Below are 14,802 nucleotides of genomic sequence, written 5' to 3'. Positions count from 1 at the left end.
TTAAACAAGATATGACTGGTATTAAAAAGAGAGTAATATATGTGTATGTGATCTTTATATATTTATCTAAGTCAAATAAAATACACACCACACAGGAAAGTTCAGGCAAAATATTGTTACACATAAATATTTTATAACATAGCAGTAAATGATTTTTATTGAATGGCAGCTGTTTGATTCGAGTCGTTCACAACGAATCGCCTTCATAATACATCGATTCTAATAAGTTTGGTATCGATACTTATTCAACATCTGTGCTGCCTTTGCTCCTCCAGAACTTTTACATAATCTGAGCCCCCGTTTTGTGTGAAATTCGGTGTAAATATTATTATAAGCGAGTGCACATCGCATTGTAGGCAATCAGAAATTACTATATTTAATTTGTATTCCAGATTAAGCAAGAGATGTCGTTCACACAAGTCGCACGTAGCTGCGGCCGATTTGCGGCTGCCCTGAACACAGTTCGCATTGCCAAAACCGTTGTACAGACACAGTCTAGGATGATGCATCGAATTGCTATGCCTGCTATTGGCACTCAACTCACTCAAGTAAGCTCCCAATAATTAGCTTAAGGCATATGTAATAGGCGTTCGGGTGTTAAAAGTTAATTAGCTGCGTCCCTAACCTCATTGTGAAAAACTTGACGGGGTATTGAAATTATTTGCGGGAGAGGATTTCCGTACTTGGATTTGTCAAAGGAAGAAATGGTGTCCAGCAATGTCAATCGTAAGATTGCATCGCTTATTTTCACATGCATATTTTTGTGATAAAGTCCCTCTTGTGGAGCTATTTACCGGCAATTCTGTAAGGCTGGAGCAAATTTGATAAATTTTGTATATTACATTATTACAGAACCGGATGGTTACAATTCGCAACTATTCGGCGAGGAACACTCTTGAAGAAATTGAGCATCGTGTGTTGAAAGTCGTATCAGCCTACGACAAAGTGACTGCCGATAAGGTAAAGTGATCTATACGAGAATCCACTAACTTGGTTTCTTTTGTTCTTTTCTTTTCGGGGCTGCGCACATTGCAGGACAGCAGATGTCGCTGGCAAACGCAATCATTGCGCAGTTATTCGGCGAAACCGCCATTGTCGCTGAAGCTTATCAACGAGCGTGTCTTGCTTGTGTTGAAGCTGTACGATAAGATCGATCCCAGCAAGGTAATAGACCAAGCTCTCGGCCTAGGCGCATTTAATTGATTGATATAATTGCCTTTGCCAGTTGAATTAATCTTTTGTGCCGTCGAAAGAAACGAACAAAACTGCCATAATACTAAAACTTATTTCTTAATTGCAATTTATAACTCTGCCATCATTACAGCTCAATGTGAACTCGCACTTCATCAATGATCTGGGCTTGGACTCGTTGGATCATGTAGAGGTTATCATGGCCATGGAAGATGAGTTTGGCTTTGAGATTCCAGACTCGGATGCTGAGAAGCTTCTGAAACCTGCCGACATCATTAAATACGTCGCCGACAAGGAGGACGTATATGAATAGATGTAATGCGAAAACCTTAAAAGTTTACACATTAATTTTAAATGAAAGGCATCAAATTCAATTTGAAGAATATATAAAATTTAAATAAAAACCTACGTTAAATTACAATTAAGTCGATGAACATGACAGCCAAAGGTCGCAGCGCGCATATCCAGCAATAACCGATAACATAAATAGCTGGCTTCAAAACACATCCGAAATGTCTGGATAATATTACATTACAATAAAATTACGGGAAAACAAACACATATTTAGGGAGTACAGAATGAGTTTATTTGCATCAGAGCGTAGTTTAGAACATCCACAAAAGTGTCCTGACGCCCAGTCGTGTCCATAGGATTGACCAATTGGGTGAGACTGTTGGCACGCAGATAATTCAATTCCATCATGTTCTCTGCAATTGTAGCAAGTTTGCTCTGTTCTTCAGCCGTGAAGGCATCTGGCGCCTCTCTCTCGCAGGGCATTAGTTTCGCCAGCTGTTGAACAAACATTTCCAGTTGTGCGATTTTGGCCAACCATTTAGTTTGTTCCTTTTCTAGGGAAGCAGCTTCATTGTATGCTTGTCGTAACTTCTGTTGAAACTTCTTATAGTCGCTGTACACTTTTGCTGCGCTTGGCTGATCATCCAAGCGATTGCAGATAGGTGCTAGAGATACATTTGAACTGTTAATAGCAGTTTGGTCCAGTATGGTATCATTCCCCTTGAGAATTGCGGAGTTGGTGCGTTGCAGATCACGTTTTTTCGGCAAACGCTGGAGATTAGTGGGATATGTGTCAAATACTTTGAACAGCTCTGCATATTCATCCATTGTGCCAAGCTCTTTGTTAGACAATGCCGGTGCCATTTCAGCTTCCTCGGCTTCGACACTTTTAAAGAAATCATTTGTCTTTATAACCGATTTTGTGATGCACAGCTCTTTCAAATTGATTGGGTGCTGCTGGACGTACTCATTACATTTCGAAGAAAACACACTAAAATTAAAGTTTTCGTCCATGTCTGTAAATTTTTACTTTTTCGTCTTCGTTTTCTAAAATATAAGCGCGCGTCAAAGGCTTAGGTGTGTTGCAATTGGATTGTGCTCGATTAATCGATATAGTATTTTAAGCTATCGAAAGCCGCGAAGTTTAAAATATTTATAAAACAATTTCATATTAATATAATTGATAAATTGGGAAGTCTACTTTCAGCTGACTCGTTATTCTAATTATTAAAAATCTATCCGTATTCGGACTGTACAGTGAGTGAGAACTGTCCTCTGGGTATGGTGTTAGCATAATACCAAATGCGTGTATCCACCAGTACAGCATCGCCTGGTTCCACATAGAAGAAAAACGACTGGCATTGGTGGTCGCATTCAGGCGCGGGAGACAAAAACCAACTTTTGTTGCCTTGCAGCTGTGCCTGCCACATTAGACGTGGAATATAGTCCAACTGTGAGAGATAGAAAAACGCTTACACAGCTTGTTCAAGACATGACCTCAGTGGTAATTACATGCATGACGGCGCCCTGTTCATAGCCCATCAGAATGTAGTCCGTGCTTGGCATTTCGGCATCCACTGGCAGAAAGTGTGGTCGTGGATACAACTTACGCAGCTCTGCTAGTACCATAGGCTGACAAACGCTCCAACCCACGAACCAGGGCGATCCTTCGCTTAGATTTACGCGCTTTGGCGACATCTTGAAAACGTCGCGCAACGACTTAAGATCCGAATTGAAATGCTGGAACTGGCATGCGGTATCCAAAGAGCCCGGCACGCTCTCATATAGCTCTTTAATTGATGTATAATTGAGACTTTGCTTTGCTGACCAATGAGCAATAGCCTTTTTCACAATGATTGGTCGAGAGGAGTAGGCATAGCGAGCAAAGTCTTCGCGCGTCAGATTAGGTAAAATTAGGGGCGCCACAACACCTTTGCAGAACTCACAATCGCTGATTGGACGCGTTGCCTCCCAGACCAAATTATTATTCGGCAAGAAGCAGCGCACGCCGAGCAGAAACGAAATGGTCTCATAGAAAATAGGTGTCGCTATCATTATAAAAAAAATAATTCCCAAAAGCCACAAGAAGTTTAGCCGATTATGATTGGTGTTCATGTCACGCGCCATGCGATATGCTTCTTGCAAATCCGCTCTGGACACTAGGCCAGTACGCAGAGCATTTATATGCAGTTCGTCAAGCTTGTCCAGAAATTCATCGCCTAGGCGCTCACGCACTACTCGCATACGATCACCAAGCGTCCCCATGGGACGGCTTAAAAACTAAAGTAAATAATTTAATATGTTTTTAATAGTTTCCTTTATTAAATAAATCATAGCTTACCAAAAACATGACAACAGCGCGTTGTTTTCATTAGTTTTCCAACCAGCTGTTTGGCAGATATCGATTGGTGACACTCGCTTTATTTCAGTGATATATTTAGTATTTAATAGATCGAATATTACTCAACAGCTATCGAGTAATCGCCTATCAAGGCCCCTGTCGCATGGCAGTCAGTTTGCCAATCACTTGCTGCATTGCTCTTTGCTCGGACGTAGTATCGTCCAGCATAAAACCTTAATTTTAGGTTCATTGGTTGGATTTAAGACCGTCTAGTACAAAGTATATATGACAGAAAGACAAGAATGTGTGTTTAATACTCAGTGAATTTAAGTTTTCATTCATCGTTCATCGCTGCTACTGTGCAAAAGTTGTGACCCAAAAAGAAACCTTTGGTACTGCTGCTTGTCTTCGCCACAGACACTTTCACTAAACCACCTCCACACACGCCTGTCTAATAGTAATAATTGTGCAATAATAACAGAAACATAAGATGTCTACGCAGGACAAGGAAAAGGTCATTCGTGTTGGTTCACGAAAAAGTGAGGTAAAGAATATGTATACAAGTCAAAGTCAATATATGTGTGTGTGAGTGTGCTGAAATATGTGCATTCGATTTGCTCAACTTTCATTTGAATTTCAATCATGTCGTATACGCTCATCCGTCTACTGCTTGCACCTTCCCTCTCTTTCTTCCGCTACAACTCGCTTCACACATATTTATGCAAGAGCAAGACTTGTTGCTCGCCCAACAAAAACAAAACACCGCTGCCGCTGCTTGTTGTTGCTGACTGGGACTGTGTGTTATTTTTTTGGTTAGTGTTATACAACAGCAGCTCAGATTCGTGCGGCTCTCACGCATTGCTTAAATTTGTTGTTGTCGGGGCTGCTGCTTCTGCTATTGATGTTGCTGTTGTTGTTGGTGTTGCTCTCATTAAGCTGGCGCAATAATAATGTCTAACTGCCCGCACTCGCCTGTCGCTTGATCTGTGAGTTTTTGTATATTTTTATTACTCTGACCATATTTTGCTAGCCATTTGAGTCGTGCTTGACGCGGATTGGCTTGACTTGGGTCTTAGCCTGCCGTTCAGCCATATCAAGGCCACTCACATACATATATTTTAAATATAGTTGCTAATTAAAATTCGAATTGCCAATTGGCAACAACAACAAATCTAACAGCAGCTGCGACAGCGAGTCTTATTTGAACTCACCATTAATTACACTAAATTGCTCGCTCTCACTCTCTCTCCCTCTCCTACTTCTTTTCTCTAATTACAGTTCGTTTACATTTAGCATTAGCATATGCATTTACTTATGCTCCTCTCTCTGCCTCTCTTTCTTCTCTCCTATAGCTAGCGCTCATTCAGACTAAACATGTCGTCGGCAGACTGCAGAAACTCTATCCGAAGCAAAAGTTCGAGATACGTAAGTGAAAGTTTCCAATAGGAAATGCATTTTCTCATTATTTTTGTTTACACAAGTATTTATAATTCTTGCAAACGTGCGTTACTATTAATATTTTATTATGTTTCACCATGACTCATGAATTCTCTCTTATCTATTTAGCAATACTCGAGTTAAATTTATTCAGTTTATAAAGTCAATTTCTCATAGTCATTGTTGCGACTGCAGTTATGCAGAATTCAAGTTATTTGGAGAGGCGCATCCGATTTGCTTAATTTTATATTCACATTATCTTTTAAATTTCGGTTGCGTCTCATTCGCGTGCCTTTTGCCAAAATTTCGCTCAATGTCAATGTCTTTCTTTCTTTTAATTTTTACTTTTAGCTTTTGTTTCGCTCTTTTGCTAAATAACTTTAACGATTGTTGTTTATAGATTAAAAGCACACTTTCGCAGCTTATCGCAGGTTGACAAACGTGCTGCTGACATAATATAAGCATCTATTGAAATCTATTTATTATCTGGCCTTGTGAATAAATACAAATAGGGTTAACGTTTTTCCTACATGTATTTCATTTCTATTATAATAAATATTTACACAGTAGTATTTGTTTTAAGTATGGCTGAAGTCGGCTGTAATATGTTTGTTTATGGATATTGAAAGCCTTAGTAAATAATATTATATTCAGTTTTAAGGGTGTCTATAAAAAATAATAAATAGTTAAGGCCAGTTCGCTTTATTTCGCACACCATTTAATAATTAAATTTTAGTTAATGTTGAGAACCCTGAGCAGCACGCGACATCCCGTTTAGATATTGCTTTTTATATTTATATTTATATCCAACAATTTGAGTTCGTAAAGTGCAATTAAATAGCGCCCATTCGTAGGCAAATTCAATGTTTGATAAGCTCTAGAATTTGTAGCATTGCGTGCTGATAAAAGAGTATTCGCTATCGTGTTGTGTTTTCTGTTTGAATGGGGGGGAGCTGAACTCAGTTCGTTTGCGTGTCACGCCTGATTGAACGGGGCCACTTTTATCTCTGATTATATAACAAATGATATCAGCTGGAATGTCAGGGAAACACCTATAAAGTTGATCGAAGTGGTAATAAAAAGAAAACAACTAATTTGCATCTGTTGTTGATTTTGCAGATACGATGTCTACATTCGGAGATCGTGTGCTGAACGTTTCGCTGCCGAAGATTGGGGAGAAGAGCCTATTCACCCGGGATCTGGAGGATGCACTACGTAATGGCGGCGTTGATTTTGTTGTCCATTCGCTGAAGGACCTGCCCACAGCGCTGCCAACGGGCATGGCTGTGGGCGCGGTGCTGGAACGTGAGGACGCTCGTGATGCGTTGGTGCTGCGCGAGCATCTCAAGGGTCACACCATTGCATCGCTGCCCAAAGGCAGTGTCATTGGTAAGCTAAGCAACTCATGCAGCCAAAAGTTCTCAGCTAACTCATCCATTATCAACAGGCACTTCTTCGCTGCGTCGCACAGCACAGATTCGACGCCAGTATCCGCATTTGGTTGTGTGCGATATTCGCGGCAATTTGAACACGCGCCTGGCCAAGCTGGATGCCAAAGACTCCAAGTTTTCGGGCATTATACTGGCGCAGGCGGGTCTCGTGCGCATGGGCTGGATGAATCGCATCAGCCAGGTGCTAGAGCCCACGGACCTGCTCTATGCCGTCGGCCAGGGCGCTCTGGCCGTCGAGTGTCGGGCCAATGATGCTCAGGTGCTGGGCATGCTGCAGCGGCTCATGTGCTTAAATACCACGTGCCGTATTTTGGCCGAACGCAGCTTCTTGAAAACTTTGGGCGGCGGCTGCTCAGCTCCAGTTGCTGTCTGGAGCAAACTGAAAGGTGAGCCAAGCAATATTAGCAATGGCAACCGACAGCAGCTGCAGCAGCAGCTGAAGCAGGAGGAGGAAGTGGGCTTGTCGCTTACAGGCGCCGTGTGGAGTCTGGATGGTGCTATTGAGATACGCGAGCACTTGGATTGTGCCTTAAATGAATCGGAAACAGATGTGAATCGGCGTAAGCGTGCCGGCGGCAATGACCAACAGCAGCAGCAGGCCCAGGAAGTGGCCAACAATAATGACAGCAACAGCTGCGACTCCCCGCCAGCAACTAAGCGTGCAAGGAATGGTAACAACACGCTTAGCAATGGAAATGAGAATGGAAATGGCAATGGGTCTGGCTCGGGATCCGATTCCAGCACGAATAGTCCACGCCAACAGGGCAGTCCACCGGTCATATGTGAGGATGCCTCTGTTACTGGCTACACCATGGAGGAGCTACTCGAGCGCCATATCGACCTGGCACGCAAGTGCCCCGTTGTTGGTCACGACAATAACAATGCTCTGGGTGCTGGCGGGGATGCAGGTGGTGGCGGTGGCGGTGGCGATGCTGACACCAGCAATGCTAATACAGCGGTTCACTGCCCGCTGCAGATGAATGTTGGCCAGGATTTCATGGGCGAGTGTCCGTTCGTTGACAACGAGACGAAAATTTCGTTCGCCAGTGCGGGAAAGTGTCCGGTCACTCACATGACCGCGTTGCCTGTGCAACCGCCCAGCAGTGGTGACGAGCCGGACAATGTATCGACGGCGCCGACGCCGACGTTAGCAACAACGCCATCGTCTTCCAAATGTCCTTTCTCTGCCATGCACCAAGGCAGTGGCCTTGAAGTTAGCCAAGAGAAAGCGGGTCACGCCAAATGCCCGTTCCTACAAAAGACGGTGCAAATGTTCGACTATGCCGATGAGCAGCAGCCACAGCCGCAGCAGCTCAAGCTGCCCGTGCTCATTGAGGACGTGGACAACTTGTTTTGTGGTCTCTATCAGCATGCATGCCACAGCAGGGACATCTACGAGAAGGCCAATTGGCTTGGCCAAACTCTGGCCGAGCGGCTCATTAAGAAGGGCGCACTCGATGTTATGAAGGTGGCCCAAGCTGAGATTCACAGCAAGGTGGGATCCTGATCGCGAAACAAAGCAGTCACCGGCACAGGCAACCTCTGCATCCGCATCATCGCATCATCATAATCCATTCAAGAGTACACATTAAGTTGAAAAGTTGAACTAGTAAATTGTTTTTATTATTCGTTGAGTTACGCGCGGGTTCTGCGTAAACAATTTTTGTTGGGGTTTTGTCTTAAGGCTACTCATAAAACACACATAGCAACGCATGTAGAAAACAAAAAGTATATACATTTAATATATATGTACATATATGGAACGTGCTCTGCTATATAAACTGCTCTCAAATCATAGTTGGTTTTCCTTCTTGTAAACTACATTTGCGCTTATTGTTACATGAAAGTCGGAACAATATATATATATATATTTAAACAAAAAAAACTAAAAATATATTTCCATAATTTGAATGTCTCCATTTAGCTGATAGTTGTGTCGGCTCATTTAAGGTTTTGTACTCGTTACAAATGATTTCATTTTCCTTAAACAGAAATTACAAAATAAAATATTCAGTCAATGGGGCATCTCTAAGGCCAGCTGAACTGATGTGATATAAGATCTGTAAAGCAAAGATGTGCGCTATGATTGAATATTCTTCAAACAACCTTCGCAATATCGCTTACCTTAATTATTTGGAACCCTTGTGCTTCTTATTCAAGTGGGAGCTCAAGAAATTTGCCGCAGCGAAAACCTTTTCACAGTTCTTAATGCCGCACGGCAGACCATCGACTGCATTGCAGAAGGAGAAGTGTTTAACGTACTCCAAGTTGTCGGCGTAGGTGCCCTTGCAATTGGGACAGGTCAGTTGTATGGTATGCTTCTTACGGATATGCGAATCGAGACGCTTGCGGGAGCCAACGACCTTGCTGCAGATGTTGCAGCTCAGCTCCGATTCCAGTGAGTCGTGTTTTATGCGCTTGAGTGGCTTGACATTGGGATTGATCTCATCGATCAGATCAATGACATCTCCCACTTTCAATTTGCCTGCCTTAGAATTATTCAGCGGCTTCAGCTCAGCAGTGAGGGACACTTGAACCTCATCGGCCGTATCCGCATGTGATGACTCCTCCTCTCGTTGCTTGCGCTTCCTCGATTTCTTTGGTGATCCATTCATGGTCTCTGATAAGTTTATATCATTCTCTGTAGCTTGTGATGAGTCTAGTGCATCAAAATCTTTTTTGGCCTTACTCTTTTTGCTGATCTGTGTCGAGTCCAACAAATCTATATCAATGAGTGATTTGTGTTTATTTACCTCGTCTGTGGCCACGCTGTTTTGCTGGGTGGGCGTGGCTGGGGCTTGCATGGACTTAGTTTTGGATTTATTTTTGATAGGTGACTCCAACAGCGAGTCAAACGACTGTTTGAGCACTTGTGTTGGTTTCTTAATCTTCTTTGATTCGTCTGCGACAATTGCAATTGCATCATTATTGGATTTGCTCTCGTTTGGCATTGGTACATCCTCTATAAGTTCGTCAAGGACTTCAACGATGGCTTCATCAATAAGGTAGTCGTTTTTTTCTGCTTCTTTTTTCGGAATTATAACTGGCGAGTTCAACATTATCTGGGCAGCTGCCTCATTACCTTTATTCAACTCTGCCGCTACAGTCTTGCGCCTGGCTGCAATTTTTACTGGCAATGGTGTGCTGCCGGCTTTCATAGTTTTAGCTGGGCTGCGTTCGATTGACACAGTTTTGCGTCGAATCTTAATTTTAACCGGCGATTCTTTTTTGGTAGCCTCTGTCCCATGACCGTCGATATGTTTGACTTTAAAGTGGCGATCCATTGTTTTTTTGTACATAAAGTAACTGTTGCACGCTTCGCATTTGAATACCTTGGGACGGTCGATGTTGTGCACAGTCTTTAAATGATCATGTAACAACTTACCTTCGTCCACTTCAAGTTGGCATAATTCGCACTGATACTTGGTGGACTGCATCTCTGGCTGAACCGGCTGCCCGGCGGGTTTTGGTGTCGACGAGTTGGTGTCTGTGACGGCAAAAGTATATTCGTTTTTAGCGACAGCATCTAGCGGCTTTTGCTTTGGCTTTAGGGCAGTTAAGACTGCCAGCTGTGGATCGGAAGCAGCTTGTTTCTCATCCTTTTCCTCGATAATGCCATGTGTCAACAGATGTGCCTTTAAAGATTTTAGTACACCAAATCCCTTGGCACACTTCAAGCAGTTATATATGCGGGGCCGCTTTTGGCCATGCAATTCCTTTAAATGTTTTTTCATTTGGTTAGGCTTGGTGGACGTGAAGTCGCACAGTTTGCACTCGAAGCCGGTAGCGATGCTCTTCAGATCTACCTTTTCGTTGCCACCTTCTTCCTCTTCTTCATCCTCTTCCTCAGAGTCTGAGACAGTATCGTCGATTTTACCGAACAGCTGATTGAATTCCTTGTTCTTTTTGGGCACATCCTTGGCCGTTGTTAGCCTAATTGAATTCTGCAGACTCTTCTCGAGGTCGTCTTGTTGTTTCTTTGGAGTAGATGGCACTGTTGTTATTGGCGTGCTTGTCTGTGGCAACTTTGCCTTAGCTGGCAGAGTCTTTGGACTCTGCTGTACGCCTGTGGGTGTGCCATTAATGTCTTTGATGATTTTCTTATCGGTTTTGCTAGGTGTCGCCGATACTGGCTGTTTAGTTGAAACTTTAGGACTGTCAACGATTGACAAACGTCTTTTCGGCTCTGCATCGCCCTCATCATCAGGAACTAGAACAGTTTCAATTTGCTGTTGTTTCTGCTTCTTTGCAGCTGGCAACAATTTGGAAACCATTTCAACTGTTCTTGCGATAGCGCCGGTTGTGGCATGCAAAGTGGAAGCACATAGACTGCATAACTTAACTGGTGTTGAGACTGGTATCTGAAATATAAAAATGCATATTTATTAATGTATACATACATATAATGTACTATATGGAAATCAATTCATATCTTAGACTGTACTTACGGTCAACTTGGTGACACTTTGTAGAATGTCAACGATTTTGCAGCCAGCGAATTGTTTTCTGGCCGTGTAAATCTGATTTGCATCCTTCCCGATCTGACAATAGTCACAAAGGATTAGCTCCTTTTTCGAATTGCCGCTCATTTTGTCTGATTTTTAAAATGCTTAAAATCAAAAGTAGCACGTTGTTTGCAGCAATACAATCTAAAATATCTGGGCACACTATGAGGCAACATCGTTATGTTAATAAAAAACGAGGGCTGCACACTCGATACAATGTGGGTCTATCATCGATATAAATATATCTATCGATATATCTTGCTTTTGTTGTTTTCAAAAAAATAACGATCGCTCACATTCAGCTGGCTACAGTTGTTGGCTTATCGCATTGAGCTGCCCCTGATTTGCGTCTACTTGAAATTAACGCACCCCGAGGCAGCCGGATTTTGTTACCATTTCAATGCCCAAACGTGCCAGTAAATGCAGAAGCTTATCTCTCTGGGCCAGTTGTGAGTGATTGAGCACTCGTTAAGCCTAATTGTCGCCGCATTTGGCACTTGGCACGAGAGTCGTTGGACTTTTCGAGGTAGTTCCTCGGTCAACATTTGCATTTTTTTGGCATGGAATTCAGTATCCGATTCCGCTTGACAGTAATTACGTCCGAACGGCTCAAGTTCGCACAGCAAAATGTGTTTGATTTTAATGAAGGTCATACGACAATGCTCGGTACCTAACTAATATCTCAGCGCAATCATTTGTTGATTGATTTCTCGCGACGCGAATTCAATAAGCAATCTCTTTACAGTAGCTATTTGCCCTGTCTTCCAAACATGGCATATTCGCTATATCAAGTGCTTCACTGGGAACTTAAAGACTTTTTGCAAAATATTGTGTTTGCTCGAACAATTGGCCATTGAAGCTACATAATTTCATGTACTTATTCCGCATAATTGCTTTAAGGAATTTAATTTTTGCATTTAGTTTGCCTTCGGTCATTATTTGCTATGTGCTTGAACTCGTTGGCGCAACTGAAAAGTTCAAATAAGAAGCGAATTCGAATTCGTATTCGAGCTTGAATATTGTACATAAATCAACTGTTGGGTGGCGGATTGCGAGAAAGGTGGACTCCGCACTTAATTAACAACTGAATAATTCTAATTAATTTGTAAAAAAGTGGCTCTGGTTTAATTGTATGTTCTCTCGTTTAATGCCCTGTTTGCTCGGCTGTGCCTTATAAGTAAACTTGATTTACTTAACTCGATCAGCGCCGACTTGACCTCCAGCCCTGGCCAACTGTGGCTTTTGCCTACTATTTCTTTTCTTTTTCTTCTTCTTCAACTACAATTAGTGCTTCTGCTACTACTACGACTGCTTCTTCAGCTGCTCTGTCGAGCGGTTGGCATTGTGTAAAACAGAATACACTCTCAATAGAAACCGAAACGAAGTTTCTCTAGCTGTGAAATCTGCCAAGCGGCAGCAACAGCAACAGCAACAGCAGCGGCAACGGCAACGGCAACAGCAACGGCGGCCCAAGGCCAAGCAAATTACAACAGCGGCTGGCTATGGCGGTCGTCCGGCTATGATGGCTAAAGCTGTTGTGCCGTAATTGAGTTCATTATCATAATAACCCATTGACCAACTTGTCAACCCAACAATATAGTTGTAAGAAACGCCACAAGCATTCTACCTTCTAGTGGGTGTTCACTCCAAAGAACTCTTTAAGCCATAAGCAGGCTTTATTAACATTTAGCCAATTTACATATTATAGAAAAAAAACCTCAGTATAAGTGTATACATCTAGTGTATGATTAATTAGTAGTTAGTGTATACTTTATTATTTTGTTCTCATTTTTAGGGCTATATATTATATCTATACTAAATATATTATATATATATGTATATTTAGTATAGATTCATTATGTAAATATTCTACACTCTATATATATTTACTATTTACTTTATATTTAGTACTATATTTTATACTTATGCATTATTTATTTTGTTTTTATTTATTGGTTACTTAGTAATACATTTTCCGTATTATATCTTACATACATTGAGTATTATATTTCAAATACTCGATTGCCCCAAATGCAAAAAGAGCTTGCCTTAATTCACATCAAGGTAATCGATTTTGTCACCTTTGATTAATTGTCCGGCATCGAGTGAGGCATTAACTGCAGCGTTTACGTAATAAATTTAATTAATACACTTAAGCATTTACAGAATTAATGGATTGTCGTTAGGCATAAACAACAGCAGCAGCAACACAAATCGTGTGCACACTTGACCCAAACATTGGCTTGTCCATGTTAAAGGCTATCCAAGTCGCATTCTAAACGGAGCTAAGTTTTTGTAATTTGAGTTCCAGCCATATTGTCATTACTATATTTTTGGTTTTATTATCGTTTTGTTTTTGTTTTGTTGTGTTTTATTTTTGCGACTTCCCACAGTCGCGGAAGTTGAGCCAAACTTAAAGTTCAGCTAATTCGTAGCCATTATTTCTTTACATTTATAAATAGAAGTCTTAAATCGGTGAGGAGAATTACTTTAAAAATAGCAACATATAAACCGCAGAGCTCTCTATATTTGATTTCTAAAAATAAAAATAAGCTAATGAACAATATGATGAACAAGAAGACGAAGAAGAAGCAGAAGACGCACAACTGACGAACAAATAAAGATAATGAAATTGAATGTTTATTCTGCTAATAAATGTGTGCATTAAATTTAATTGAACAACTTTAAGCTTGTAATCAAGCATTCGCTAAGCAAAATCAATTTAATTACTCCACTAACTGCTATTCCCTGGGGCATGTACGCAAAGAAAAAAAAAAGTAAATAAAAAAACCCCAGTGATCTGTTTTTTATATATTTTACGCGGAAGTTGAAGACCAAAATATATTTGTATCAATTTGACTATGTAATGCTATTTAATTATCCAGTATTATCTGTATTTAAGAAGAAATCCAACAAAAGGCCTTTTGCCCACTTATGCTCGACAATCGCACTTCAGTAACAATAGCTGGAGATCGAGGAGAACCAATACCAAATTCACCTGATGCGGTGTCGATGCCAACGCTGACAATATCATTAACAACAAAGAATACAACACCGACGACAACAATAACAGCAACAACAACAACAAGAAGAACAACATCAACAATTATGACAATAATATTATGAAACTTGCCAGCATCATTTTGCAGCGATTTATTACTAAGCAAGTAGAAAGAAGTGCTCTAGTCGAGCGTGTACGACTGACAGATACCCTGAGCTCATTGAAAGCATAAATAATTCATTCGTAACTCTTCTTCTGCATTCTTATTCCTTCAGTAACATTATGATAGTTTTTATCAATATTATCAGAGATGCAGACACGAGTTTATCCATTGAGATCTTTATTCCGATCCATGTCTCTTTATTCCCTGATACTTAGCGCTCAATTACATTTACCCATTTTGTTCAGTGTATACAAAAATAAAATTTGCCCGCGTCATTTTGTAGCGATTTATTATTAATAAAAACGCAGCCAGAAATAGAAAAGATTAGCAAAAATCCATTAAAGAATAAATATATACCTGATGTGTAAAATACATGGAACAAGCAGCAGTAGATTGGACGAGAATAGCTGACTAACAGA

General features: G+C 41.2%; 5 protein-coding genes across 7 annotated transcripts; 2 read left to right on the top strand and 3 right to left on the bottom strand.

Moving 5' to 3' along the window:
• Positions 1 to 165: 165 nt before the first annotated feature.
• Positions 166 to 1,595, top strand: ND-ACP (NADH dehydrogenase (ubiquinone) acyl carrier protein). 3 transcript variants are annotated; one of them, XM_018102654.3, is made up of 5 exons: positions 166 to 318; positions 393 to 548; positions 853 to 945; positions 1,036 to 1,164; positions 1,325 to 1,595. In XM_018102654.3, exons 2-5 carry the CDS (start codon positions 405 to 407, stop codon positions 1,502 to 1,504), a joined length of 546 nt encoding a protein of 181 aa, XP_017958143.1. In that variant the 5' UTR covers positions 166 to 318; positions 393 to 404; the 3' UTR covers positions 1,505 to 1,595. The 3 variants fall into 3 exon arrangements, with proteins under 3 accessions (XP_017958143.1, XP_017958141.1, XP_017958142.1); XM_018102652.3 differs by lacking the exon at positions 853 to 945; XM_018102653.3 differs by lacking the exon at positions 1,036 to 1,164 and having other exon boundaries at positions 853 to 960.
• msd5 (mitotic spindle density 5) lies at positions 1,561 to 2,499 on the bottom strand. The gene has a single exon (XM_018102651.3). The coding sequence runs from the start codon at positions 2,497 to 2,499 to the stop codon at positions 1,756 to 1,758; it is 744 nt and encodes a 247-aa protein (XP_017958140.1). The 3' UTR covers positions 1,561 to 1,755.
• Positions 2,500 to 2,665: 166 nt separating this feature from the next.
• On the bottom strand, positions 2,666 to 3,936 carry LOC108652274 (uncharacterized). The gene is made up of 3 exons (XM_018102417.3): positions 3,827 to 3,936; positions 2,998 to 3,765; positions 2,666 to 2,936 (listed from the first exon to the last, which is right to left on the bottom strand). The coding sequence occupies exons 1-3, from the start codon at positions 3,833 to 3,835 to the stop codon at positions 2,721 to 2,723; spliced, it is 993 nt and encodes a 330-aa protein (XP_017957906.1). The 5' UTR covers positions 3,836 to 3,936; the 3' UTR covers positions 2,666 to 2,720.
• A 32-nt stretch (positions 3,937 to 3,968) lies between these two features.
• Hmbs (porphobilinogen deaminase-like protein l(3)02640) lies at positions 3,969 to 8,580 on the top strand. The gene is made up of 4 exons (XM_018102416.3): positions 3,969 to 4,370; positions 5,179 to 5,251; positions 6,383 to 6,652; positions 6,711 to 8,580. Exons 1-4 carry the CDS (start codon positions 4,317 to 4,319, stop codon positions 8,219 to 8,221), a joined length of 1,908 nt encoding a protein of 635 aa, XP_017957905.1. The 5' UTR covers positions 3,969 to 4,316; the 3' UTR covers positions 8,222 to 8,580.
• indra (zinc finger protein indra) lies at positions 8,316 to 11,370 on the bottom strand. Its single transcript, XM_089259739.1, has 3 exons — positions 11,163 to 11,370; positions 8,839 to 11,075; positions 8,316 to 8,774 (listed from the first exon to the last, which is right to left on the bottom strand). Exons 1-2 carry the CDS (start codon positions 11,301 to 11,303, stop codon positions 8,844 to 8,846), a joined length of 2,373 nt encoding a protein of 790 aa, XP_089115865.1. The 5' UTR covers positions 11,304 to 11,370; the 3' UTR covers positions 8,316 to 8,774; positions 8,839 to 8,843.
• Positions 11,371 to 14,802: the final 3,432 nt, after the last annotated feature.

The sequence above is a fragment of the Drosophila navojoa genome, chromosome 4, assembly GCF_054131105.1.
Source record: "Drosophila navojoa isolate 15081-1374.11 chromosome 4, UAZ_NAV_1.0, whole genome shotgun sequence".
NCBI lineage: Eukaryota > Metazoa > Arthropoda > Insecta > Diptera > Drosophilidae > Drosophila > Drosophila navojoa.
The sequence above is the reverse complement of the archived record's forward strand: the minus strand, read 5'-3'. Positions and strand labels throughout refer to the sequence as shown.

Bases quoted from the DNA above. Each gene is read 5' to 3' on its own strand.
- msd5 (XM_018102651.3), bottom strand. From the start codon at position 2,499: ATGGACGAAAACTTTAATTTTAGTGTGTTTTCTTCGAAATGTAATGAG.
- Hmbs (XM_018102416.3), top strand. From the start codon at position 4,317: ATGTCTACGCAGGACAAGGAAAAGGTCATTCGTGTTGGTTCACGAAAA. The intron at 4,371-5,178 runs GTAAAGAATATG...TCTCTCCTATAG, and splicing joins TTGGTTCACGAAAAAGTGAG to CTAGCGCTCATTCAGACTAA. The intron at 6,653-6,710 runs GTAAGCTAAGCA...CATTATCAACAG, and splicing joins GCCCAAAGGCAGTGTCATTG to GCACTTCTTCGCTGCGTCGC.
- indra (XM_089259739.1), bottom strand. From the start codon at position 11,303: ATGAGCGGCAATTCGAAAAAGGAGCTAATCCTTTGTGACTATTGTCAG. The intron at 11,076-11,162 runs GTAAGTACAGTC...TTTATATTTCAG, and splicing joins AAAGTGTCACCAAGTTGACC to ATACCAGTCTCAACACCAGT.
- ND-ACP (XM_018102654.3), top strand. From the start codon at position 405: ATGTCGTTCACACAAGTCGCACGTAGCTGCGGCCGATTTGCGGCTGCC. The intron at 549-852 runs GTAAGCTCCCAA...ACATTATTACAG, and splicing joins TTGGCACTCAACTCACTCAA to AACCGGATGGTTACAATTCG. The intron at 946-1,035 runs GTGACTGCCGAT...CGCACATTGCAG, and splicing joins TCGTATCAGCCTACGACAAA to GACAGCAGATGTCGCTGGCA.
- LOC108652274 (XM_018102417.3), bottom strand. The intron at 2,937-2,997 runs GTAATTACCACT...TATCTCTCACAG, and splicing joins AACAGGGCGCCGTCATGCAT to TTGGACTATATTCCACGTCT.